Source organism: Lycium barbarum, chromosome 1 (assembly GCF_019175385.1).
Source record: "Lycium barbarum isolate Lr01 chromosome 1, ASM1917538v2, whole genome shotgun sequence".
NCBI lineage: Eukaryota > Viridiplantae > Streptophyta > Magnoliopsida > Solanales > Solanaceae > Lycium > Lycium barbarum.
In genome coordinates, this window is record NC_083337.1 from 63160932 (window position 1) to 63188090 (window position 27159).

Below are 27159 nucleotides of genomic sequence, written 5' to 3' on the forward strand. Positions count from 1 at the left end.
TAAATGTGCATTGAAGGGGCTAACATTAGTGTGAATTATCTTAAATGTAGACTTACGAGCTCGGACAAATAAGCGTAGCTAATAAGAGGCGGAACAGGTATGTTAAGGCTCGTCCCTTTCTTTCAAAGGCATGATTCCTACGACTTTAATTCCATGAACGTTTCCACAATCCTCTTTGTGTTCAAACGTTGGACATTTATAATTACAAGGCATGATTACCTTTCCAAAAATCGTTAATGTTTTCCAAAATGTCTATATTTTTCCAAAACGGAGGTTTACGATTTTGTACTGCTTTATGATAACGATGATGGACATGTTTGATCATGATGACAATGAATGCTAAGAATGAGAGCGTTTTCCTATGATGGATATGATGATGATTCTACGTTTAAAAGGTTCCAAGTTTATGTTTCAATGACGATACAAGAATGTGGGGCTATTTTCTTGACTTCTCAGTTTTATTCATGAACGACAATTATTTCTTAAAGGTTTCAAAGCGTATGAATTGATGCCCTATGGGATGATTATTTTACTTTATGTCCTCTCAATGCTATTCTTCTTTGATAGTCTCACCTTATGAGAATTGTTCCTTCAAGGTGAGACAAAGTGACCATGGTTATTCCACAATGTAATCGGAGGTTACCGACCTTACGTCACTCCGATGGGTATATGACTTTCTTTGGACTCTCATGCATGCTGTTTATATGATATATGTCTATGTATATGATATGTATATGTATATGGGGAAAAGGGAAAGGGCAACTGTTATATTACCACCTGATTCAGCTGGATTTCGTCCCGGACACGGGACATGGGAGAGCCCGACACGGCGTCTGTATATGTGTTGTATGATATGTATGATATGATATGATATGTTGGGACACCGTTGGGGAGGGGGCGGGAGAGCCGATGTACTCGGCGTCTGTAAAATGTGAATAAAGGATACCGTTTTCTGAAATGTTCTGTTTTCTATATATGTGAATAAGAAGTACCGTTTTCTGGAAAAGAGACCAAGCATGCATAGCATCCGCCTAAAAGGCATTCATATATACAGGTTACTTCTATCCCAGGATAAGCTCTATATGTCTATTCCGTCATTATTTATACTGTACATCCCTTTATTATGTTAGTATTCATGTCTTGCATACTCAGTACATTACTCGTACTGACCCCTTTTCTTCGGGGGCTGCGTTTCATGCCGCGCAGGTACACCCAGATGAGCTGAAGTTATTCTAGAGGATATTCCAGCGAAGTTGGCAAGCTCCACTTGCTCCTGGAGTGTTGCCGAGTCCGAGCTTGTATGCTAGGATTTCTGGACTGATGTTAGAGACTTTGCAGACAGAGTCGTGGGTGTTGGTTGTCAGTTCTGAAGTGGCTCTACCAGCCGATGTGTCATTTGTGTTATGATATAAGTTTCATATGATTACAATTTTTGTTTGAATTGAGTAAAAGAAAAGAAAAAAAAATCTGAAGGTTTAGCTATATTTTATTCCTTGTTGATGTACCAGTCTAAAGAGGTTAAGTATGTAATATGAGTCAGCGGGTTCGCTCGGCTCCGTATATGGGGTCGGGTGCCCATCACACCCTAGTAAGGTCGGGGTGTGACAAAGTGGTATCAGAGCGGGTCGGTCTAAGGGTTGTCTGCAAAGTCGTGTCCAGTAGGGTCCTGTTTATGGGTGTGAAGCCGGCCACATTTATAAACAGGTGGCTGCGGGGCATCTAGGGACTGTTGACCTTCTTTCTGTCTTAGATCGTGCGATAAATTCAAGTCATAAAAAAGTGGAGTTCCTTATATAAGCCCTACATACGACGTAAGGAGGCGCGGGATGATATGGGAAGACAGAGAGGTAAATCTGGATACGTTTGTTCTGTTACTTGAAATTGGGAGCCCTGGGTGGCTGTGACATGATACGACATGATAGATATGGTAAGATATGATACGATATATATATATATATATATATATATATATATATATATATATATATATATATATATATATATATATATATATATATATATAAGTCCTGGATGACTGGAATATGTCGTGTAACCGTATGTTCTGTAAAACATTGTTGCTATTTGTGGTGTACAGGCTTTGAATAGTAAGGGTTGTAAAGGGAATTCTGCCAAAGTAGTTCAGAAGTCAGGCCATTTAGTGAGACACGCTTAACAGAAGGAAACATGGAGAGGAAATACTGTAAATAGGTAATAAGTAAGATGCGTTGTCCCAGAAAGGTTATGGATTTGGCATGACGATGAAAGTGCGATCGCTGCCATAGGGACTCTGGGGATCCAGGACGGGAGGTAATTAAATATGAAAGTAAAAGGTGAATGTTGGGAATTGAAAAGGGCAACATAGTAATTGTAAGGAAAATGACGTGTTACGAAAATGCCACGGAAGCTGTAAGACTTCGACTTGCTCCAGAACATGTAATAAAGGTCATGTGAGGAAGCGGACGCAAAAATATCAGCATTAAGACATTGAATTCCAGTGAAGTTTTTGGGTTAAGCGTGCTCAGGTGGAAGCAATCCTATGATGGGTGACCCCCTGGGAAGTTGGCAAGAAATTTTATAGATTGAGACATAAGAGACAAATGAAAAGCTAGGGTAGTCTAAGGAAAACTAGGATATACGGGATGGTTGGAGACCATAGGAAGACGCGTAGGACGAGGCAAACTAGATCGGTGAAGAGACAGAAAGTGCATCACAACTTTGAAATTAGAAGAGGCTTGAACAGTGGTTGGACGTATTTTGTGGACTAGTTGATAGTAAATATGTATATATATATAGGAATGTGTGGGATATCCCACATATGATTGTATCGGTGGATATGTGAGTTCCAGAAACTGGCGCTACGGTAAGGAAAGCATTAACCAAGTAAGGGTACCGAAGTTCCAGTGACAAAGTGGAAGGCAAGAAAAATCAAAATGTCGGAAAAAGGTGAAACGTAAGATGCCTCAGTAAGTGAAGCTCCCGAGAGAAACTACCAGCAAAGCACGATACTATTCGGGCAAGAACTCAAAGTAGGCATGTGAAGAGGATAAAGTGGGGTAATATGAAACAAAAGAGGAATGTGTGAGGTTCGATGAGCGAGGATAGAGAGAGTGCAAACTGTAAGGATTCTGTGCTACGAGCAAAAGTAGTGGGACGTTCGAAAAATATGGACGCACGACTGCAACACAAACGTGTAATTAGAGGAGAACTACGAGTATGTGAGTTAAATGGGTGAAAGATTAATAGTGGATGGAAGAGTATGGAAATGTGAACAAAATGATGATATAGACAGAAAATGAAAGGAAAGCTTATGATAAGAAGTTTTCGATATGATATGCACAGGGTTGGAAAGAAGGACGAGGAGTAAGATATAAACGAAGACTTCACAAAAGGACTGTTGGCGTATAAGGAGCCCTTTATAAACGGGGGAGAATCGCAACACTTTCAGGCTTCAAGTCCAAAGGAGGAAATTTATTAGCTCGAGGCCAGAGTTCAAAACATATCGGCATATCAGGAGAATACATGAAAGAAGTAGAAACGAATTGACGATAAGGGTAACTGGACTGCGAAGGATGATAAATGGTTACATTTTTGGATAAATATATGGAATGAAAGATTAAAAGGGATAGTGACAAAGACATAAACAAACAGGAAAAAAAAAAACGCACCAAAGGCCGATGGATACTTATAGAATAGTAAGCGATACTGCAATACTGTAGGAAAATAAAAGCAAGAAACAGCCTGTGGCCATATTGGATTGTCAAGTGAAGATTGCGCGCCAAAGACATGGCTTCTATTAAGATGTGGTGGCGAGACAATAACACAGAAGGGGTGACTTGGGAAGGACAAGGATAATAAGTTGGCGTAGTGGATAACCCATGACACAGAACGAGGACTCAAGTAAAGACCCAGAAGTTCGATTATAAGGGGAATAGGGTAAAGGATAAAGAATGGTCATGAAAAAAAAAGGACAACAAAAAAGGGGACCCTCCCGAAGCATTATGACACCCCGTGAGGTCAGTTGAACATTCGAGGACGAATGTTCTAAAGGGGGGGAGAATGTTATAGCCCGTACTTTGTACGTTCGGATAATTCAAGATAAATGAGAGAAGTTAAGGGCAAGACTATCTCCAAAATTATTTTAATGTACAAGTTGTTTATTAGTATGGAAAAATATTGAGAAAGACCAAGGGCCAGAACAGCGCGAACGCGCTGAAGAAAAATCTGCGGACCAGGTTCGGGATGAAGGTTATACTATAAGAGTGTAATAATAACCTATATATGATATTTGGAGACCATATGGAGTGAATCGGTTCACATAGTACTTAACGGGAAATTCTCGTCGCCAAGTGGGGCCCACACGTCGGGGTTTCATAAAGGACGTATGAAGAGACATATGAGTAGTATATGGAAGGTTGAGCAAGTCCTAAGAAGGACCCATAAGCTAAAAATAAGTGTAGGCCCTCCGAAAGGACAATTTAAGAAAACGTTTTTGGGTGATCCGACTTGGAGGGGCAATAACGGCATTATAAGTTTGGAATTTGGGAACATTTCCAGCAATAAAAGTTGTAGATAATTGAATTATATTTCCAACCATAGGTCGTGGGCCCTCATACGATATCGGGATTGAGAGTTATGCCCCTTTTACTGAACGAACGCGCAGGCAGAAAATTAAGCCAGCGCGAACGCGGCCCATCTGGGCGCGAACGCGCAAGAGGCCACTGGCCAACTCAGCGCGAACGCGCCTGTAGGTGGCGCGAACGCGCTGACCAAATTTTATGTCGGTCTGGGCAGCTTCTGGAACTCTATTTAAGGAGGGATTAACCTCCATTCTTCATCCAAAAACGCCCGAAGACCCCCAAAATTCTGAAAAAAACCTTCCACAACCCTACAACATCAAATTTTAGCCCGGATCAGGTATAATCTCCCAATTCCGGTCTAGATACCGTATAGTTATCGCTGCAGAATCATATGACGGGCGTGTGGTGGCCAAATGTTAGCGTAAAAAGGTGGAGATTAAGCAGTATTAAAGGGAGAAAGGTATGAATCTCTTTCTATTTGTGCAAATACCGGTTTATTTACGAAGAAAGAGTGATTAAATGATTGTATACCGAGTTAATTAGCTGTGAAAAATTGGAAAACAGCGTGTGGGCTGTTTTATGAGATATGTTGATATGGAAATTGATATTATTGATGTTTGTGTTGTTGTTGTGTTGTTGGTTGCTGAATTGAAAATTCGGGCTAGGCATATAAACAGGGGAGATGCTGCCCGATTTTTGGTAGAATATGAAATAGTATAATTTGGAATATGGTATAAATGTGCATTGAAGGGGCTAACATTAGTGTGAATTATCTTAAATGTAGACTTATGAGCTCGGACAAATAAGTGCAGCTAATAAAAGGCGGAACAGGTATGTTAAGGCTCGTCCCTTTCTTTCAAAGGCATGATTCCTACGACTTTAATTCCATGAACGTTTCCACAATCCTCTTTGTGTTCAAACGTTGGACATTTATAATTACAAGGCATGATTACCTTTCCAAAAATCGTTAATGTTTTCCAAAATGTCTATATTTTTCCAAAACGGAGGTTTACGATTCTGTACTGCTTTATGATAACGATGATGGACATGTTTGATCATAATGACAATGAATGCTAAGAATGAGAGCGTTTTCCTATGATGGATATGATGATGATTCTACGTTTGAAAGGTTCCAAGTTTACGTTTCAATGACGATACAAGAATGTGGGGCTATTTTCTTGACTTCTCAGTTTTATTCATGAACGACAATTATTTCTTAAAGGTTTCAAAGCGTATGAATTGATGCCCTATGGGATGATTATTTTACTTTATGTCCTCTCAATGCTATTCTTCCTTGATAGTCTCACCTTATGAGAATTGTTCCTTCAAGGTGAGACAAAGTGACCATGGTTATTCCACAATGTAATCGGAGGTTACCGACCTTACGTCACTCCGATGGGTATATGACTTTCTTTGGACTCTCATGCATGCTGTTTATATGATATATGTCTATGTATATGATATGTATATGAATATGTATATGTATATGTATATGGGGAAAAGGGAAAGGGCAACTGTTATATTACCACCTGATTCAGCTGGATTTCGTCCCGGACGCGGGACATGGGAGAGCCCGACACGGCGTCTGTATATGTGTTGTATGATATGTATGATATGATATGATATGTTGGGACACCGTTGGGGAGGGGGCGGGAGAGCCGATGTACTCGGCGTCTGTAAAATGTGAATAAAGGATACCGTTTTCTGAAATGTTCTGTTTTCTATATATGTGAATAAGAAGTACCGTTTTCTGGAAAAGAGACCAAGCATGCATAGCATCCGCCTAAAAGGCATTCATATATACAGGTTACTTCTATCCCAGGATAAGCTCTATATGTCTATTCCGTCATTATTCATACTGTACATCCCTTTATTATGTTAGTATTCATGTCTTGCATACTCAGTACATTACTCGTACTGACCCCTTTTCTTCGGGGGCTGCGTTTCATGCCGCGCAGGTACACCCAGATGAGCTGAAGTTATTCTAGAGGATATTCCAGCGAAGTTGGCAAGCTCCACTTGCTCCTGGAGTGTTGCCGAGTCCGAGCTTGTATGCTAGGATTTCTGGACTGATGTTAGAGACTTTGCAGACAGAGTCGTGGGTGTTGGTTGTCAGTTCTGAAGTGGCTCTACCAGCCGATGTGTCATTTGTGTTATGATACAAGTTTCATATGATTACAGTTTTTGTTTGAATTGAGTACAAAGAAAAGAAAAAAAATCTGAAGGTTTAGCTATATTTTATTCCTTGTTGATGTACGAGTCTAAAGTGGTTAAGTATGTAATATGAGTCAGCGGGTTCGCTCGGCTCCGTATATGGGGTCGGGTGCCCATCACACCCTAGTAAGGTCGGGGTGTGACACAATTAATCCAAAATACATTCTAACGTTAGTAACTTCTTTTACATAGTTCGACAACATTTTTCTTATATTCAATTCAATTACAACAACCAACTTACAATCTCCCAATTCAATAAAATCAACGCTTTTCTCACCTCCAAATTCGTGCATTATATCTACGACCACATGTTAACAACATTATCTTCACAACACAAGAAACCATGCTAATGTCATATTAATTCCTTCAATAATCCCACAATGATCACAACTTCATTTCAAGTTATCAAACCTTCATTTTTATCATGGAATCCACAACTACAACAATCAATTTACTAAATAAAATCAATTCATCATATGTACACAACATAACCTTCATTCGGCCATCACTCCAACATACCTATTTTCATTTATTTCATCCATTTCTACATGCTACAACATATACAAATCATCCATAACATATAAAAGAGGATCACATCTTACCTTTTCCACTTAGCTTTTCAACTTTGTGCCTTGCAAGAATGAATGGTTTTATTGCTCCAACAACCACTCCATGTTAATTAAGGCCTTCAAATTGGTTGGAATACTAAAGAAAATAATTTTTCTTGATCAATTTCCATGGCCTAAGTTTGGCCATCCTTGGCCGAATTCCCCTCTTCTTCTTTCTTCCTTTTTTTTTTTTTTTTTCTCTCTCCAACTTCTTAAATTAAATGATGAATAGCTCTTGTTTATCATCTCTCATATCTATATATATATATATATATATATATATATAGTCCCTACAATACATAGTGGGCACATGTCCTCCACCTTCCTCTCCAAGTTTCTTGAAGTTTCTTAAGATAAAGATGAATAATTGTGACTAATAAGTCATCTATACATACATGTATAATACATCCATGTGGGACAAATCCCACCCCACCTTATACGGCCACTTGGCCCCTTTTTTTTGTGAAATTCTCATTTTACCCCTAGTCTTCCACAATATTACCATGAACCTTCTTGTGAATTTCCCTTTTTACCCTTAGCCTTTCTCAATATTTCCTTACTAATAAAAAACTTGTACATTAAAATAATTTTGGAAAATAGTCTTGCCCTTAACTTACCACGACTTCCTTTAAATATCCGAATGAACGAAATACGGGATATAATAGAACCCTAGATTGGTCTTTGATCTATTTTCTTCCAAATTGAGTTTTGTTGGGAAGTTTCTTAGTCTCTAATCATTTAATCAATGGGTAATTACCTTTTTATTCAAGAATCTTGTTATGGAAATTGAGGGTTTCTCCAACTTGGGGTTTTTGTTTATTGATGAAATTAAGGCTCAATTGGGTTTAGAAGTGCATGAAACTTGAGGTATTGACTACTTAGACTTTGGGTAACCTAATTTTCCGCTAAAATTTCTATTTTTCCCTTTTGGGCCCAGGGTTATTTTCGGAGTCGTTTTAGAGGTGTCCTTAGACTCGTGTACTAACATAGAGTACTATAGACTTTGACCTTTCCGAGGCAATCCGAAAGGGAAAATCTCAAGTGGAGTAGTTCGTGGCACCCGTTCAGTTGTTGAGGTAGGTTACGGCTTACCTTTGGTTAGACTCCGATTAGCGAAATATATGTAGATGTTAGTTATTGCCGGGGAATGCATGATAGGTCTTCGGGCATGGTTGTGGTGTTAAATCCACTAGGTTTGGTATGATTTCTATTATGTGGGCTTGTCGTTGTCACGACCCGACTAGGGGCCGTGACGAGTACCCGATACTTGTACCGAGCACCCCTTCGCTATCCTGTATGAACAGTGGCACATTTGTTTTTATAAACATTAGCAGTAAACTTTCTAATATCGCGTTACACCGGGACGCGAACCATTCAAAATACAATACATTTAACTGTACATAGCTGACTGTGTATATCTGTCTACGAGCCTCTAGACATAGTACCTTTATACATAGAAAGGGCCGAGTACTGTCGCGCCGAAAATACATACACAAAATAGTACCAATGATATGAGGCTCCGGAACGACTGGAGCGCTGCCCAATGCTGCAGATAGAGCCCTAGAGACCCGGTCCGTATACCTGCTAACCTGCGCGGCATGAACGCAGCGTCCACAAGAAGGGACGTCAGTACGAATAGTGTACCGAGTATGTAAGGCATGGAAAACAATGCAAGCAGTAACATAAAGTACGATCAATAATAATATCACGGAGCCATAGGGCGTATAACGAGGCAAGAACGTAACCTGTACATAGGAAGGCCCCTCTTTAGGCCGGCTGTCATGTAGGCTTGTCTTTTCATCTTTGAAACGTTTCTTTTCATGGGCATAGGAGTCAACATTTTTATATTTCTTATTCTCGTGTGCAGAAAACAGTACATTTCAATAACGGTATCTTTCATTCACATTTACAGGCGCCGAATACATCGGCTCTCCCAACCCCCTCCCCAACGGTGACCCAACACATTACATTACATATGTATCATACATCATATATATATGTATACAGTCGCCGCGTACGGCTCTTCCCATATCCCGCGTCCGGGCATCCCGCGTCCAGGATGGAATCCAGCTGAATCAGGTGGTGATATAACAGTGGCCCTTCCCTTTTCCCCATACACACATACATATACATTTCTTATATACAATTTACTTTATCTTATATATATACATATCCATACACATATACCCGTTTTATATACATATATCATATAATCACACGAGAGAGCCAAGGAAAATCACGTATTCATCGGAGTGACATAAGGTCGGCGATCTCCGATTACGTTACGGAATGCTAGTGATAGCTTTGTCTCACCTTGAAGGAACAAGTAATTTTAAGGCGAGACTATCAACGGAGAATAGTGTTACAGTAACCGTAGAATGAAATCGTGGGCATTGTAGATGACAGTCATAGGCTTTGGAGTCTTAGAAAATAAAGTTATAACTAGAAGATATAAATACGATTTAGAAAATTAGTTTATCAATTTCATATTCACATTGGATCCTTAGCTTAGAAATCTCAGTCATAGGATCGTTCCGGTCGTACTTATCAAGCGCATTCTCTTGTCTAACATTGTCGTTATCATTATCCCATAGAAACACTCTTGCTAGAGTAGTCATAGTACTTTATCATTTGGTGACAAGATCGGGATCAAAGGTCCCCTTTGAATTCACCTTAAGTAAGTCAACCAAGACTATAGGGGAATCCGAGAGTAACGGGCCCACCTCGGGCCGGATGAGGTAGCGTATACGATTTACGTATGTTACGCGTTATAGCGTTACTTGTGAGGGTCTTAGGGTAATCGGGTCCCATTTATACAAGTTCTAAGGGTGTAGGAGGTTTTTCCAACAATTGGCACACTTTTTAGTTCAATTCTATTGAACAAAAGGTAGAAAACTTTCGGTGCGGATTCCGGGGAACCGGGTTGTCCCCGAGGCTCGTACCCAACTTATTACAACTAAGACATGCCATAGAAAGAAGGGTGAAGCCTCACATACCTCTTTCCGCTTCTTTTGCTATTCCGAGTTCACGTCGCAATCTCGTCAAAATCTGCAAATTGGTCATGTTTACCAAAACTCTTATTAGGATTCTTAGAGTTAGAATCTTAAGGAAACACTTGGCTACCGAAATTTCGGCAGCATTTCCTCTGTAAATACACCATCCTCAATATTCCACACAACCAAATTCTCATCAATCACAATCCGGGAATTCAAACCCTGCCAAACTATTAACATAATTCAACAATCACACTAGCAATTCACATATTCCATTCAATATGCATGATCTCAATTTACTACTTTCTTCAAAACCTTCCGACTTCAATGAAAACAATAGCAACCTCATAATCTATATTCCAACAACATCATACTAACCACATTACCTTCCATGCATGCAAGAACATTACATTCCATTCATATAACTTCTAAAACAAGTCTCCACTACTACAACTTCACTAAGGTCCTTAGACATTCATTAGCAACATAGAGTCCACAACATAACAACAAGCAAAATATTAAATAAAATTGGCTTATTCTCTTCCATCTTCCACCATAACCATACGGCCAACACCAACATACACACTACAACCTCTCAAAATTCATTCAACTTCCATTATCAATATAGTATTTACAACAACAACAACCCAACCAAACACTAAACAAAATAATTGAAATATGATTCCTACACATATACATATATACACGGCCACATACCATATTCCTCTCTTTCATGAATTTCATCCATTTTAACTTACCACAACACATATAAACCATGTACAACACATAAAGAAAGATCAAAACTCACCTTTCTTCTTCAACTTCTCACTTAACTACAACTTAGCATCTTGTATGATTTTGAATCTTTCTTGTTCCAACAACAACTCCACCTTGTTAAGCACCCTTTACTTGGTAGAGAATAATTTTTGAAGAGTTTTTATCAATTTTTCCTTGGAAATTTGATCTTGGCCGAAAGGCCTTGAGGGTTTTTCTCCTTCTTTATTTTGTTCTTCTTTTCTTGAAAATTCTAGAGGAAATAAGATGAATAAATCATCTTTCCACATGTATATATACTTAGTCCCTTCCAATAGTAATTAAACATTTTGCCCCTAGCTTGGCTTGATTTCATTTGGCCAAGTTGAAAGTGGGGTCCACGGCCAAGTGGCCCCTTTTCTTGAAAATTCTAGCAAATTTCCTCTAATTCATGAAAAATTATGTTCCAAATCTCAAATTTGCCCTTCGTCTTCCTCCATATTTTCACGAGTCATATTGCGAATTTCCCTTTATGCCCTTGACCTTCCTCATTAATTCCACTTAAAAAATTTTATAAACAACTTGTACACCAACAAGGTCAAAATTATAATCTTGCTCTTAATCTCCCGCAATTACCTTAAACTATCCGAATGCGGAAAAAAATGCGGGATATAACAGTCGTCATACTTGATGTTGTGTGAATTTGACTGAATTTCTCTCTGTCTCTTGATATCTCACTTATCATCTGGAAAGAAAAGAAAGATACTATTGATGGATTGATTTGAAATGCGTTCTATGGCAAGTATCTGTACGCATGGCATCACATTCCATTTTATCATTGATATGATATGACTGTGGTTCTGAAATGATGATAAGTGATAGAGTGTAGCCTCCGAGGTCTTTGCCGGAGAGCGTAAAAGAGAGATGAGAGCCATTATCCGAGGTCTTTAGTGGAGCGAGATGAGTGCTCATGATCCGAGGTCATATACCAGAGCGAGAGAGAGTGTGTACATGGACTTCGTGGGTCCCCCATAGGTCATGGCTATTGAGGCATTGCCCCTAGCATGTGTGTATGGTGAAGAAGAGCATGTGTGGTAGCTCCTTGCATAGAGAAAGGCCTGTGTGGCAGCTCACTGCTGTTGCATCGCATTACATTCACATACATTCATCTGTTCTTGACTGTGGACTAGGCAGCTTATACTTATCATCTGATCTTACACTTGACATGTGTATTGACCTGTTCTTGGCTGTGTATCTGCTCTACTTGTCTATTTCTTTCTATTTATATATGTGAACTAATCGTTGTCGGCATATGATAACTACGAGTACGTGTGTTTGTACTCATACTACATTTGTTGCACTTTTCTTGAGTGCAAAGTTTGTTACTGGTTCGACATCCCGACCTCGTGAGTGATCTGAGGCCTTGACCAGAGACTTCCAGGGTGAGCTACTTGCCTGATCCGCAGCTCGAAGGCTTTTCTTTCTTACCTGCCTTCTTTCTTATTATGAGACAGCATTATCTAGTTTATGAGATTGTATTTCGTCTATCAGACTATGTAGTTGTTATTAGTGGCTCTTGTACGATTTTAGACCATTCTTGGGGTTATGTGTGTGTAGTATTTCCGCACTATTTATTTATGAGTTCAGACTGCTATTTATCTCTGTTTACTTCCGCATGCTGAATGTTAAGTAAAATGTTTTAGCTTTAAGGGAAGGGTTCGCCCGCCAGGGGATAGTGTGGGTGCCCGCACGAGCCACGAGTTGGGTCGTGACACATTCACTCTTCCTCAAAGAGGCTTTGGTTCCTTTTTTTTTTCTTTAGGGGTGGAGGGTTGACGGTCAAGGGAGGGATTGTGGTATGTGAATTTGATGTTTCATTCTGTTGAAAGTTGTTTTCACTAATGTACTAGTTGTTTTGATGTAATTGTGTAATCGCTTATTCTTATTCAACCAACTGGTTATGTTTATGAATTGTTTTGAGTGGTTTTGCTAGTTTTTAGAAATTGGGGGTATAAATCATATTTCATGTTTTTTTTTTCAGAAAAGTACATTCAAACAACCAATTATTATTTGCAAAAATTTCAACCAAAGACAACTCCAACTTCAAAAATTCCAAATAAAGTGATTTTTTTTTTTGTTTCTATGGCCAAACGCCTACTTAGACTTTCATTAAACTAGGTGAGCATGGAATATTAATAATCTAAGGCTTATGAGGCGTGCGATATAGCACGTCACTAGAGTACAAGAAAATGTTGTTACAAGTTGTAACCAACATATTAATTAAAAGCTATTAAGTTCGAACTCCCTCATGGCTAATGTCTCCACACATCCAGACGCGATCATAGAGGAGTAAAGTATCATGGGACTAATTAATGTCTCGATCTTTGTAATGCTTATCCATGCAAGCTTTACTCAGTGGGATTGTTTGTCATATGCGACATGAATTACTTCTGCATTCTTTAGGCATAAAAAAAAATCTGTTATATACGGCTCAAGAAATTACCTTTTTGGATTTTAAAATTATTTGAATATAACTTATATAATTTATAATCAAGAATTTGGTGACTTATAATAATGTTGTGTAATATCACCTAGAATGTTAAATCAATTTTTGCACACTTTTTACCGTTGAATGTTCATACAATTTCAATGCACTTTCTATAATATGTGTATTTTAATCTAATTTAATTTTTATAAATATCGCGGGAGTCATGCCTGTGCGTTAGGGGTAACGTCATGATAGGTAAAATGCTTCACCCCAAGCTTCCACAATATACTCCGCCCAACGCTTGCACAATCACTAGTTGTAAGAGTGATAGAAATTCTCCCCGGAGGGAGGGCGGGGAGGGGGGGGGGGGGGGGGGGGATGAAGAGAAGTTATATACTTTAAAACTTGATGTTGGTCTTATGGAAAAATAAAATAGACTTGTGTACCACTTGTCACAATTTTCTACCGCAACCTTCTTCCCACAATTGTCACACTCTTTATTCTTATTTATTTTCTTGACTTTTTTATAGACCAAAGTTGAATAATCAAATGAGTACAAGATTATAAATTACTCCCGCCAAGTTAGCCATTGGTTTTAAGTGTGAAGAAAGGGCAGAGAGGTGGCAAAAAGAGTGCTTTATTTCACTCTCCTAACTTTCATCTCCTCTTCCCTTAAATATTCCTCAACCAAACCTTCTTTTTCTTCACATTCCCTCAATCTGTCCCTCCCTCTTAGATCAAACCAAACACGCAGTATAGAAACTTGTTAGTTAACTTGTTTTTCACTTTCTTTTTCTTTTAAGGGAAAACAAATATTAAAAAAAGAAAAAAAGAAAAAAAACAGTGATTAGCTAGCTAGTAGAGGTTACAGGCCAGCTTCGCACCTCATAGCTATAATTTTCCTGCCACTTTCCTTCAAACTTTTTTTTTCCTTCCCTCTCTTTGCATCAATGGAGGCTATGAGTACTCTAAGTTGTTCCTCTATTATATCAAAAACTATTATGAAATTGTCTAAGAATTGCAAATGGTGCCCTCCCAAGAAGGTTGACAACATGGTATATTGCCAAAGTAGCAGTGGTATAAATGCTATAAAATCTGGTAATGCTTCTTCTGTAATAACTAAGAGATCATCGGATCATAGCACAGCTTTAGGAAGTTTGGTTTTGACTCCAAACGGTAGCAGCCAGGCTGAAATTAAGGTGAAGGATTTGGTGCCTTATGGTCAGTCAAAGCATGATGATGATGGTATAGGCATTACCAAGTTTCTGAGAGGCAAAGCATTTCTCATTACTGGTGCAACTGGTTTTCTGGGAAAAGGTTTTCTTCAATCTTTACTCTACAGCACTATCTTCTTCTTCTTTTATCTTTCCTTATGAGACTAATTTTTCTAACATACCCTCCAGTTCTAATTGAGAAGATCTTAAGGACAGCACCTGATGTGAACAAAATATTCATCTTGATCAAGGCAAAGAACAAACAAGTTGCTATGCAGAGATTGAAGAATGAAGTACTCATTAATCTTATATTTCTCTTTCGGCTTCTTCCATTTTCCACCATTAATAACAAGTCTTTTTTCATTAGATCCTCAATGCTGATATATTCAATCGCCTCAAACAAGTCCATGGGAAATCATATCAGACTTTCATGTTGAGCAAGTTGCTACCTGTGGTAGGAAATGTTTGTGAATCTAATCTTGGAATTGATGAAGATACAGCCAACATGATGGCGAAAGAGGTTGACGTAATTGTAAATTCTGCTGCTAATACCACTTTTGATGAAAGGTACATTTGGATTTGTGTTTGTCTCCATATTTTCTCATGCCTGAAGCAAGTATATATATCTAGTGAAGATTTGATGAAAATTTGCAGGTATGATATTGCACTTGATATAAATACTGGAGGACCTAGCCGCCTTATGAACTTTGCAAAACAATGTCACAACCTTAAACTCTTTCTTCAAGTATCCACAGGCAAGTCGAATAAGTTGATAAGATATTACGAAAATTCCATCATTGATCTTTAATTTATTGATTAAGAGATCAGTTACTGGATTGTTTCATGTTGAGAACAGCGTATGTTAATGGACAGCGACAAGGTAGAATTATGGAAAAGCCATTCTGCATTGGAGACAGTATAGCAAGGGAGAAAGTCGATCACAACTCTTTCCCCTCTTTGAATGTAGAAGATGAAATAAAGTTAGTTTTGGACTCTAAACAAGCTTTAGAAGATAATTCAGTGGCTCAGAAAATGAAAGAAATTGGTTTACAGAGGTATTATATTTAGCACTAAATATTGCTTCTTCATTACAAATACTCTTATGTAAGTTTGCTTAACATTTGAAATAATCAGAGCAAACAAATTTGGGTGGCAAGACACATATGTATTCACAAAGGCAATGGGAGAGATGATGATAGACAGGATGAGAGGTGATATTCCAGTAGTAATTATTAGACCAAGTGTGATTGAGAGCACCTACAAGGAACCATTTCCTGGATGGATGGAAGGGAGCAGGTATTCGTTCTACTTAACTCAAATGGACTTCTAACTCAAATAGACTTCCATTCATTCACCTTAAACTAATGTTGCTTAGCTATGCAGGATGATGGATCCAATCATCTTGTACTATGGTAAAGGGCAGCTCACAGGGTTTCTTGTAGACCCTAATGGAGTTCTTGATGTGGCAAGTTCTTCTTCACATAATCAGTCATCCAGCAGTATGAATTTAACATAAAAGGGTAGTACTTACCACGTATTTACGTGTCTCTTGTAGGTTCCAGCTGACATGGTTGTGAATGCAACCTTGGCAGCCATGGCAAAACATGGGACAGAAGGAAAACCAGCAAGTAGTAATGTTTACCAGGTTGCTTCATCTGCTGTAAATCCATTAGTCTTCAAGGACCTGGCCAGAATGCTATTTGATCACTTCAATTGTTCACCCTACATTGATTCCAAAGGAAGACCAATTCATGTTCCAAAAATGTCTCTGCTCAGATCCATGGAGGACTTGTCATCCCACCTATGGCGAGACGCCATTAACAGAAGTGGCCTAACAGATTTGGCTGATCCAAATGGAAACTTGTCCAGAAAACTTGAGAATATCTGTAGGAAGTCAGTGGAGCAAGCCAAGTACTTGGCTAATATTTATGAACCCTACACTTTTTATGGAGGAAGGTAAGAATTTAGTCTTTATCCTATACATATATAAAGTTCTGCACCAAGTTTTGAGACTAAAAAAAGGTCCAAAATTTTCCAGATTTGACAACAGCAATACTCAGAGGTTGATGGAATGCATGTCTAAAGAAGAAAGACGGCAATTTGGATTTGATGTAGAGAGCATAGATTGGAAAGATTACATCTCTAGTGTCCACATTCCAGGGCTAAGGAAGCATGTGATGAAAGGAAGAGGATCATGCAGTTAATCTAAGTCTGCTCCTTTATGTTTCTGCATCTTACTGTAATACAACTGCTCTTTTCTTTCCCAAAGATTTGTGATTTCCGGACAAGATCATCTTTAACAACTACTTCCTGATAATCACTGATGTAACATCATTTTCATATCCTATAAATAAAATCACTGATGTAATATCATATCATAGTGTGTCTACCATAAGAATGTTAAGGATTCTTCAGCTTCTATTTATATATGTGCAGTGCAGCCTAGTTTATATACTTGTCTAGTTCTCTGTAAAAAAAAGAATGGAAAAGCAATTACGCAATTAGATCTTTATGGCTTAAAAAAAAATGGTACAGAGTGGCGTGGTGGAAGGATAAAGACCCCACCATATCTTTTTTGGGGGCTGACCTCTTGTATCAGAGCAAACAAATTCAACAATTTTCTAGATGTTATTTATTTTTAGAGTGAAGAGAAGGCAAAATAGAGTACTAAACCACACCATCTCTTTGATATAGCTTTTCTTTTCGACTTAAGTTGCTAATATTAGATTTGTGATAAATCCCATTTGAATATCTACTCCAACAATTATCCCGCACCTCATCCTTGAACAAATAAGGAATAATTTTGTTCAAATTATCCCCCCTCTAGAGACCAAACAATCCTCTTTGAATTGAGACTAGACCTTGATGATACATGCAAAGTAGCTAGCATAGCTTTCAGAACCCGCAGAATATATCTCATTTTCATCAGCAACAATATATTACACAAGTTCAAAATTGCCATATAAGAGTTCAAAATGGTCAGCTAAGAACGTACTCCTACATATCAACACAAACAATATATTATACATGGAAAACCAAGAATCATAGGCTCAGGTGAGAGAATAGAGAAGGCACAAGATCCACCACAGACCAAGCAAGACCAGCGTACTGAAAGAGCCTAATACCAGTATCGACTTCGAACGAGTCCTGCCGGGAGAAAAAGAATAGCTTTTGAATATAACCTGCTTGCTTTATTTCATCTGACTTTTTAGCGGAAGCTGAAATGCTTAGTGATGGGACGTAGCTGGTTGATCTCACTGGGATGCCCAATGCATTGGCAAGCATGGGAAGCATCCATTTGGCAAGAGCCTTGCTGCAGAACCTCATGAGGAGTATCGTTGGATACCCTACTATCATTCTTCCCAAAAATGCAGCAAGGGTAAGATGGGGAGTGAAGACACGGGGTACGCTCTCATGGTGGAACTGATGATACGTCTGCTGGACACCAATTACCTGGACAAGAAGGATTTTGTTTTGATGAAATTAGAGGCACTTGCACACCTATCTATAAGGGATCATCACATCCTTCTATACATCCAAAAAGAAAACTGAACCTGAGCACAAGAGCATGCATAGTGACTAAAAAGAAAATAAATGACAGTAACCTCTCATGCCGAAAATTAGAACAAAACAATGCCAGGACAGCAGTATTCAGCTTTTCCAACTACTCAAAATCAAGAGGCATAAAATGAAAACTCTCATAGAAAAAACAAGAGCTTGCTTAACACAAGAGAATCGGCAATGAAGGGGAATATATTTGACATTCAGATGCTTCTTATGTCAGAAGAGCACAGGAGAACAATAGTCAATTCTTTCTACATTGGAGGGCGACAGGACAGCTGTGGCAGATTTTTTTTTAACTTGATTGGCCTAAAATGGGTCATGCCAAGTAATACCCTGGACCTGGTGAAATGCTGGAATAGGGTGAGGGAGAATACAAAACAAAAGAAATGGAGGAAAGTAATTCCAGCTTGCATACGGTGGACTATTTGGAAGGGAAAAAATGCTAGAGGTTTTGAGGATAGATATAGTCCCTTACAGAGAATTAAGTCTGACTGTATTTTGTCGTTTTTACTTATGGTGTAAAGAAAGCTAAGTAGAGGAAGCTAAATTTTTGGTAGATCTTTTCAGCTCTCTGTAGCTAATTTTTCTTGTACGAAGCTTTTTGTGCATTGTAAATAGGGTGGCCAACATTTCCTTAATGCTGTTGAATATACTGTTACCATTCTCAGAAAAGAAAAACCAAGTAGTTTTTCCTCAATCTTAAACATATGAAACCCACCAGTGGCGGAGCCACATGTATTCAAGGGGTGTCAATTGACAGTGTAGCTAAGTAAAAAATCCGTTTTTATGTATATATGTTGTATATTGACTCCCCTTGACTTCTTCGTGGGTCTAATCCTTTATATTTGACACCCCTTAGTGAAAATCGGTTCCGCCACTATAACCCACAATAAACTACGGTCTACGAGATTATTAGCCCTCATCCCCAGAGAGAGTGAGGTCTTGAAACAGGAACCTAAGCAGGAGTAGGAATAAAAAAGGACAACGATTGAGCAAAAGAGAGAGCTTAAGATTGACCGGGGACCAACAAGGAAAAGAGCAGACATGTCTCTCTCTCTCTCTCTCTCTATCCAACAATTCTACTTGTTCCATTTTTTGCTTAGCTAAGCAAATGAAACATGATCAGACACCTATGCTACTCTTTGACATCTCTAGTTGTTTTCTTGATAGCCAATAAATAGCAGGCATATTTTTTGGCTACCAACAGGAGAATACATTTTTTGGCTATTTTTTGGCTACCAACACGGTGTCAATCAGACACATGCTTATTTTTTGGCTACCAACAGGAGAATGACTTCTAGTCCAGGACAACAACCCACACAAGTTTTAGCACTAAGCTGCCTTGTTTATTTATTAAAATCAAAGTTTGCACAATTAGCCATTCAACTTATATGGAGTTTGATGACTGCCAATAGAACCATATTAATCATACAAGTCAAAGTGCAATTAATAACAAGTTCATTAGCAGTAAAGAAAATGTTGGGTTGAACAGTCAGAAGACCACCTTCTCCGACAATTTATCCAAAGACAATCACTTGGTAAATAGATCACTGCCCGGAAGGAATAACTTAGCAAAACTATATGAACTTTTGCATACCAACATAACTGATTCACATGAACTATGAAGTAGGAGAAGCAAAATTTTAAAATCATATGCTAAGCAACAAGATAACTGTTTCCCAGATTTTTCCCTATGAAGTCATTTTTTCAGTTGTACAAGTTTTAGGCAGACACACTGAAGCAATCTGGTCAATGAACACAAATATCTCGGTGGAAGGTCTCAACAAAGGAATAAGTGGAAGAAGAAAAATGAAACTTCACAAGAAAAAGTCAAGTAAATACAGTTGTGTGCTTACAATTCCCAATGCCACCCCATTGAAGGCTGTATGGAACTCAAAACTTGGAGTTGGAAGCTCCGGTATAGGGTAAGCAAAGAGCAACAAGAAGCTAAGCACAGCCCAGAATGATGAAACTGCAAATAATGCCAAATCTCAGAACCAGGGACAAGATTTATTAGTCATACCAATATGAAATAAAGATGACATTTTTTTTTTTGATGACATGGGAACCCGCAGCCGCTACCCTTCGGGTGCGCACAGGGTAAACCCAGCTCCTGTGCAATAGCTCGCAAACCACATAGGAGAGGTAACCCGCACTAGGCAAGCTCGACCCAGAAGGCAAATCCCCTGCTGTCGTAGGCAGGGGGTTTCGAACTTGAGACCTCCATTATGAAAGCCCCATGCTCAACCAACTGAGCCACCCTTGCGGGTATAAAGATGACATATAAAAACTACCATTTGTCAAAGAAATCAACATTGTTCTTTCTTTTTAATCAAAAGATGGAATTTCTCACAATACAGACGTTGTCCCCAGTGTTATCAAGGGCAAAAAGAATAGAAAAGCACCAAGCGTTCATTGGGACTTTAAGAGCAATAAAAGCACAAGGTTTAAGTGAAGAAAAAGCGCAAATGACAAGAAAGGATTATATGGACCAAGAATTAAAATCATGTCAATCGAATTCAAAAATCATTTTAAATTTCTGATTCAGATGCAAGTTTCTAAGTCAAACTACTGACTAATTCTTACAGCTTTTATCCAGTCTAGAGGGAATACTAGCACTCAGCCTTAAAAAAAAACTTTTGGGTTATCCTTCCAATGCTCCCTTTCGCAAATACATTAAGAACCTGACATTCATATCTATTAAAAAAAAAAAAAGATTAAAAGGAAATCCTTTTGCAGGAGGAGCCAAGCTCTTAAATCTTTCAGCTTCAGGAACCTCAAGTAACTTTTAATTGCATTTACAGACCCTATAGTTTTATGCTAAATATTAGCACCATAGATGATATATTTAACTCCTGATTCAGGAATCCAAGTCCATCTTGGACCCTCAATCAATTGCTGTCTTAATCATTTTTATCTACTTGAGCATCACTTTTTTTTTTTTTTTTAAATATTCGATTGAGGTCATGGCTAAACACCCATTAGTGGTAGAAGCATCACCACTACTAATTTACTCCTTCACTGGTTTGGAAGACTCTATTGGTTATTACAAAATAATGAGTGCAAAGCTAATGTTAATCACATTGACCATCTTGATCTATTTCTGTATTCCAAATATGCTTTGAAGTGGATATCTACCAAGAAGGACGTCAGGGTTATCAGCAACGACACAACACAAAAGAAAATGAAAACAGATAACTGTAGTCATACCATTTTGCCCCGAAACTATGAAATCATCTACGTATTTGTGAACAGAAAGCCAGAATGCGAGGATTGCCAATCCGAAAGCTAGACCGCCAATGATGTCAATCAAGCTGTGCATTCCCAGATATATTCTTCCTGGCAAATAAGCAAAATATGAGTTGTGAAAGTTTAGAAGAAGTAAGATAGAAGGCTCATGCAGGAAATGGGACTTACCTAGTGCAATCAAGAAGACAAAGAAAGAAACGATGGCTAATCCAGTAATGGCATCATCATTTTGTGAGTACGATAAGATGTAGTGAAGAAGGAACCTGAGTGAGGAGTAAGAATATGGTGATTAGATGAGGCATGGTATAAAGCAAAATGCAGCATGGCGAGTAATTGATTTTATTTTCTCTATAGGACATAGTAGAAGCCAAGAGGTGGTTTCTGTATATAGTGTGTTTAGAGCAAATAGGTAATTACCCAGAGAGGCAGACAGTGTTGAGGGTGTGTGAAGAAGGAAGTCCATATTCCAAAGAATTTTCTCTCTCTTCTTTGGATGCAGTTACTCGCCTAACAGGTGGTGAACTCGGTCTAGGAGCACATACCAGATCCTGCAACACATGTACACATGAATGATCCAACAAACAAAAATCCATCATCAATTTTTTAAGAGAAAATACCTTTATACAGTTACCAATATAATCACACAAGGCCATCAATAGGGTCATCTGTCTAGCCAATTTGCAATGCCCACTCCAGAATAGCAAGGGAAGGAAAGCAGTGTAGAAAGGCACAGAAACAACACAAGAAAGGCCAGAACACAAGGCATCCAAATATTTGTTGTGATATTTCTGCAAAAGTGAAAACAGAAATCAGAAAGGAGCTGATGGGCATAGCATAGAAGAGAAAGTAGAAGAGGATATTACCTGGATCCTTAAAGTAATGGGAGTGGTAGAAACAACATAGCGAGAGACCCATGGTTGAGTAAAAGATCTAATCTTTAGGGTGACATTAAAGATTGAAGATAGAACAACCCATGTACCAATTCCGCACAACAACAATACTGGGATTGGGATTGGGATTGGGATTGGGATGCTCTCCATCAACCTCAGGCTTCTCTTTCTCTTTTTCTTTTTCTTTTTCTTTTTCTTTTTTGAGAGAGAAAACAAGAGGAGGACTCTGGTTTCTTCGGTTTTAAAAGAAAAATATATTGTATCTTAGAGAATGAAATTTCCAAGGAAACAGCTAATTTCCTCTGGCAGAGAAAGAGTCAGTTTGACTATCAAACAACATTGCTAAGAAAATGTTCCCTTTTCATAAACTACAAATTATGAAAAATTTCAATTGCCAACTGCCGTGATTGATGACTTATTATTTCTGTGACTTTTTTACTTTAGATTTTGTGAGTGTTTTTTCTTTTGCTTTTCTCTTTTTAGGTTTGCCCCAAAACCGTCCATTGGTTTCTTTTCCGAAAAGGGTCAGATTGTCTTTGTACTCTCACAAATAAGTAGTACTATTATTTTATTTTTGTTATATTTTTTTAATATATTTATCTTATCATTTAACTTTAGAGTTAGGTTTGTGTTTGTACTTTAAATATGACCTTTTTAGAGTAGTAGGGCAAATATGACACTAAAATTGAATAGCAAAGATAAATATATTGAAAAATATAATAAAGTACAAATATAGATTATTTGTAAGAGTACAAGGGTAAATTTGACCCTTTTACGTTTTCTTTTTTGTTTTTGGTTAAGGTTGTGTTTGGTACGAATAAAAAAAATTCATAAAAAATGTTTTCTTAAAAAATAAATGAATTTCTTACTTATTTTATAATATAATAAATAAGTAAGTAAGCAAAAAAATTATTATTCCAAAAGAATTTACATGTAGACTACCAAAACACTATGGGGGTGGGATTGCGTAGGAGTGGGGGTTGGCAGGGGTGGAATGATTAAGGGGTGGCGATTTCTAAAACATTTGACCAACCAGGAAAAAAAATGGAAAACATTTTCCTTCCTCCATACCAAACACGCCCTAATAGCAAACACAGAATGCCACATAACCTTTTGTTACTCTGCATGTCTTTTCCCCTCAACTTTCCCCTGAGACACTTCCGTACTCCCTTTTTTCGAAAAGAAAATTAATTTAAGGTGTATGCTAAACCTTCTGATTTTTTTTTTCCTTTTTTTTTTTTGGTTAAGTAGAAAAAAGAGCCAATTACTTAATTAAACCTAGAAAAGTTAAGAAGTGGAATTGCCACTTTCTCCCTTTTTGTTTTTATATATCTTTGCTTGATCAATTTATTCTCGAGCCTCTTTAAGTCTTTAATTGGAACAATAAAAATACAAGTACAATTAGAGCATGCTTGGCCAAGTTTGAAAAATGCTTTTTTTTTTAAAGTGTTTTTCAAAAAAGATACTTTTGGCGAAAAGCAGTTTGTATTGGCCTAATTTTCATTTTATAAGTGTTTTTGATAAGCAGATTCTGTTTGGCTACTAATTCTTTTTAAAAAAAAATGCTTTTGAGTGTTAAATTACAATAGGACAGGTATCAATGAACGTTTTCTATTAAGATTATTTTATAGAGAAAAATTATTTTAAATATCTATTATAAAATACTTTAATTAAGTTATTACTTTTATTTTCAAAAGTTAATATTAAAATTTTCAATTAATAATACATAGACAAATCAAAAAAAATTAAGTATTTGTATAATATATGATGATTTAAATATACTAAAAATATCAACCAAAATAACATTTAATAAAAATAATGTTGTCATTCCCTTAAGTGCAGAAAGAGTAACAACGTTGCTTGAAGATCAAAAGAAAAATAAACATCATTTTTTTGGACAACTATATAAAATTCAACATGTATAAAAAATACAACTTGATAATTATAACAAGAATGTGAAGTAACTGTAATTTAATTTGGGACATTTAAATATATGATTGAGCTCCTATTAAGAATCAAAATGAGTTATTATGTGTAAATATGTATAATTAGAAATTAATGAATTAATGAGGGATATATTTCAACATCGGTGCACCTCTGGAAAAAAAGAAGGAAAAAAGTGTGAAGTGAGAATTAATCTATAGTCCTCTTCATTAATAACTCAACTTTTAGCCAAATGCACCATTTAGCCTTCTTATAATATTAGTGCTACCAGATCATATAATACTACCAATTATAAAAAACATATACAGAAAATACTTAGTTTACGGCAAAATCATAGGTTCACGTGTTCCAAATTTAGTAGGAGTATATAAATTCGCCCCTAATAATAATAATATTTAAACTCAAAATAGGACTTGTTTGGCTTAGAGACACGTAAAAATGTTTCTTTATGACTTCACATTTATCCACTCTGAAAATTAAAACTCTTCACAAATATATTGTTCCAAAATTATTGAAACATTTTGTTCCAACACTTTTGACTTCAAGATATTGAAATTTTACGTTTAACTAAATCGCCACCTTAAAATATACAAGAAAAAGAAAAATGTTTCCCTTGCTGGTCAAACATGTTGGATGACACGGTTATCTGTACTAGTTATATATTGTCAAAGATCTGACACATTAGTATATGGTAGCTGTGCGGAGTTGACCATTCTCAATCAACTCCAATTTGAAGGAACTTTTTTTTAAAAAAAGTGCAATTGTTTGTTAAATTAAATGCAGTGAGTATTGGCCAAATATCATGTAGGCCCACTTCCTCTTTTTGCTTCTTTTTTCTTTCGGAATTATAATGGTGTGTGGATCAGTTTGCTTATAACTATTCTATCATAAAGCTAGTGATCACTTTTAACAAAGGGTTGAAGCAGCAGTTAAAAGTTCATGGTATAGAGGAAGAAATGCTTCAAGCAGATGTTGGCTCATAATCTAATTTGCCAAGGGAAGAAGATCAGACTCAGAAGTCTAGTGCCGCAGATTCTGAAGTTGAAGAGTTGGCGGAAGTGCAAGCAAATGATCAGGAGGTTGTAAAATGGTATCCTCCAAAACCTCCTAATAGTCAAATAGTTGAGATTGTTAAGGTAGATACACAAAGTATGGAAGACAAGGGCAACAGTTCAAGTTCAAGTGAAGGTCAAGTGTCAAGGTTGAAAAAGGACTCTCCCATGAGGGATTTATATGATCTGGTTTCTCATAATATATCAGAGGAGGAGAGGAGGCACTTAACATAAATTGTTAATGATACTGGTTTGATAGAAGACAAAGATGAGAGCATTCAAGATAGATTTTCTCCAATTAGAGTTACAGGTGGTTCTCCAAAATCTGTAGCAAAGGGTGGCAAAAAAAGGAAAGAAGCAAGGTGTAGTGGAAGCACAAGTAGCAGTTAGAGTAATGCCAAAGAGAGGTGCAGCAAAATCCAATTGTAAATGATGATCAAAGCTTTTATATGGAATATAAGCTCTGTCAGAACTCAAAAAGCTTTTCACAGGCTTCAAATGTTACATAGACATCATAAATTCTCTTTCATAGCTCTGATGGAGCCTTTCCAATAGGCTAGAAATGTTGAAATATACAAGAGAAAATTGGGAATGAATATTGCTGATGCAAATAGTAATGGCAAAATTTGGTACTTTATTGAGGCTAATGTAGAAGTGGAAGTTATGTCAGATACAGCCCAGCAAATCTCTTTAAAATTAGTGTTTCTTGATCAGAATAAATCTTTGGTTATTACTTTAGTATATGCTAAGTGTAATGAATCAGAGAGGTTGCAATTATGGGATGACATTTATCAAGTGGCAGACTCAATCAATCTCCCATGGTTAGTTGGAGGGGATTTTAATGTAGTTCTACATGAAGATGAGAAGATTGGAGGAATACCTATTCAACCTCAAGATTATGAAGATTTTGCATTTAGTGTAAATTCTTGTGAATTGATGGAAACCAGTTTCAAAGGCAGTCATTTTACTTTGTGGAATGATACAGGAGGCTCAGACTGCATTTTTGAGAGATTGGATAGAATTTTCATTAATCAGCACTTTCAGTAATGGTTTGCACAAGTAAAAGTTGAACATCTTACAAGGACAGGCTCAGACCATGCTCCTTTGCTCATTTCTTTGGGAGAACAAAGCCAAACATATATTAGACCATTCAGATTTCTGAAGTTTTGGACTAAGTATCAAGGTTTCTTGAGCATAGTTAGAGATAATTGGTCAAGTAACTTGGATGGCAATCCTTTTATGTTGTTTAAATAGAAATTGAAGCACATAAAGAGGATTCTGTCAGCATGGAGTAAAGAAGTTTATGGAGACATTTTCAAGCGACTGATTATTAGAGAAGAAATTGTGAGGATCAAAGAAGAGTTATTTGAAGAGGATCCTTCTCCTTTGAAAGAATGGTGCTACAACAAGCTCAGGCTGAACTAAAGAAATATCTACACTTTGAAGAAGAATTCTGGAGACAGAAGGCTAATGTTACTTGGTTTGCTGAAGGTGATAGAAATACTAGATTCTTCCACAATCTGGTAAATGGTAGAAGGAAAAGATTACAGATAAAAAGAATACAGAATTCAATTGGAGATTGGTTAGAAGATGCTGATCAAGTTGAGGCTGAA

The 27159-nt window shown here is 37.4% G+C and overlaps 2 protein-coding genes across 2 annotated transcripts; one reads left to right on the forward strand and one right to left on the reverse strand.

Annotated features, from left to right (window-relative positions):
• Positions 1 to 14049: 14049 nt before the first annotated feature.
• Positions 14050 to 17222, forward strand: LOC132635698 (fatty acyl-CoA reductase 2, chloroplastic-like). The gene is made up of 9 exons (XM_060352198.1): positions 14050 to 14950; positions 15037 to 15140; positions 15215 to 15414; positions 15502 to 15602; positions 15704 to 15902; positions 15982 to 16143; positions 16231 to 16312; positions 16403 to 16803; positions 16886 to 17222. Exons 1-9 carry the CDS (start codon positions 14584 to 14586, stop codon positions 17049 to 17051), a joined length of 1782 nt encoding a protein of 593 aa, XP_060208181.1. The 5' UTR covers positions 14050 to 14583; the 3' UTR covers positions 17052 to 17222.
• Positions 17223 to 17740: 518 nt separating this feature from the next.
• Positions 17741 to 22915, reverse strand: LOC132635693 (lipid phosphate phosphatase delta). The gene is made up of 7 exons (XM_060352192.1): positions 22524 to 22915; positions 22278 to 22448; positions 22078 to 22208; positions 21829 to 21923; positions 21622 to 21750; positions 20268 to 20383; positions 17741 to 18300 (listed from the first exon to the last, which is right to left on the reverse strand). The coding sequence occupies exons 1-7, from the start codon at positions 22698 to 22700 to the stop codon at positions 17890 to 17892; spliced, it is 1230 nt and encodes a 409-aa protein (XP_060208175.1). The 5' UTR covers positions 22701 to 22915; the 3' UTR covers positions 17741 to 17889.
• Between the last annotated feature and the right edge of the window lie 4244 nt (positions 22916 to 27159).

What these genes read in the sequence shown, in the direction of transcription:
- LOC132635693 (XM_060352192.1), bottom strand. Translation starts at nt 22,700, where the DNA reads ATGGAGAGCATCCCAATCCCAATCCCAATCCCAATCCCAGTATTGTTG. An exon ending in CCATTACTTTAAGGATCCAG is followed by an intron (nt 22,449 to 22,523) that starts GTAATATCCTCT and finishes TCACTTTTGCAG; the next exon opens with AAATATCACAACAAATATTT. An exon ending in ATATTGGTAACTGTATAAAG is followed by an intron (nt 22,209 to 22,277) that starts GTATTTTCTCTT and finishes CATGTGTTGCAG; the next exon opens with GATCTGGTATGTGCTCCTAG.
- LOC132635698 (XM_060352198.1), top strand. Translation starts at nt 14,584, where the DNA reads ATGGAGGCTATGAGTACTCTAAGTTGTTCCTCTATTATATCAAAAACT. An exon ending in CTAATGGAGTTCTTGATGTG is followed by an intron (nt 16,313 to 16,402) that starts GCAAGTTCTTCT and finishes TGTCTCTTGTAG; the next exon opens with GTTCCAGCTGACATGGTTGT. An exon ending in TACACTTTTTATGGAGGAAG is followed by an intron (nt 16,804 to 16,885) that starts GTAAGAATTTAG and finishes AAAATTTTCCAG; the next exon opens with ATTTGACAACAGCAATACTC.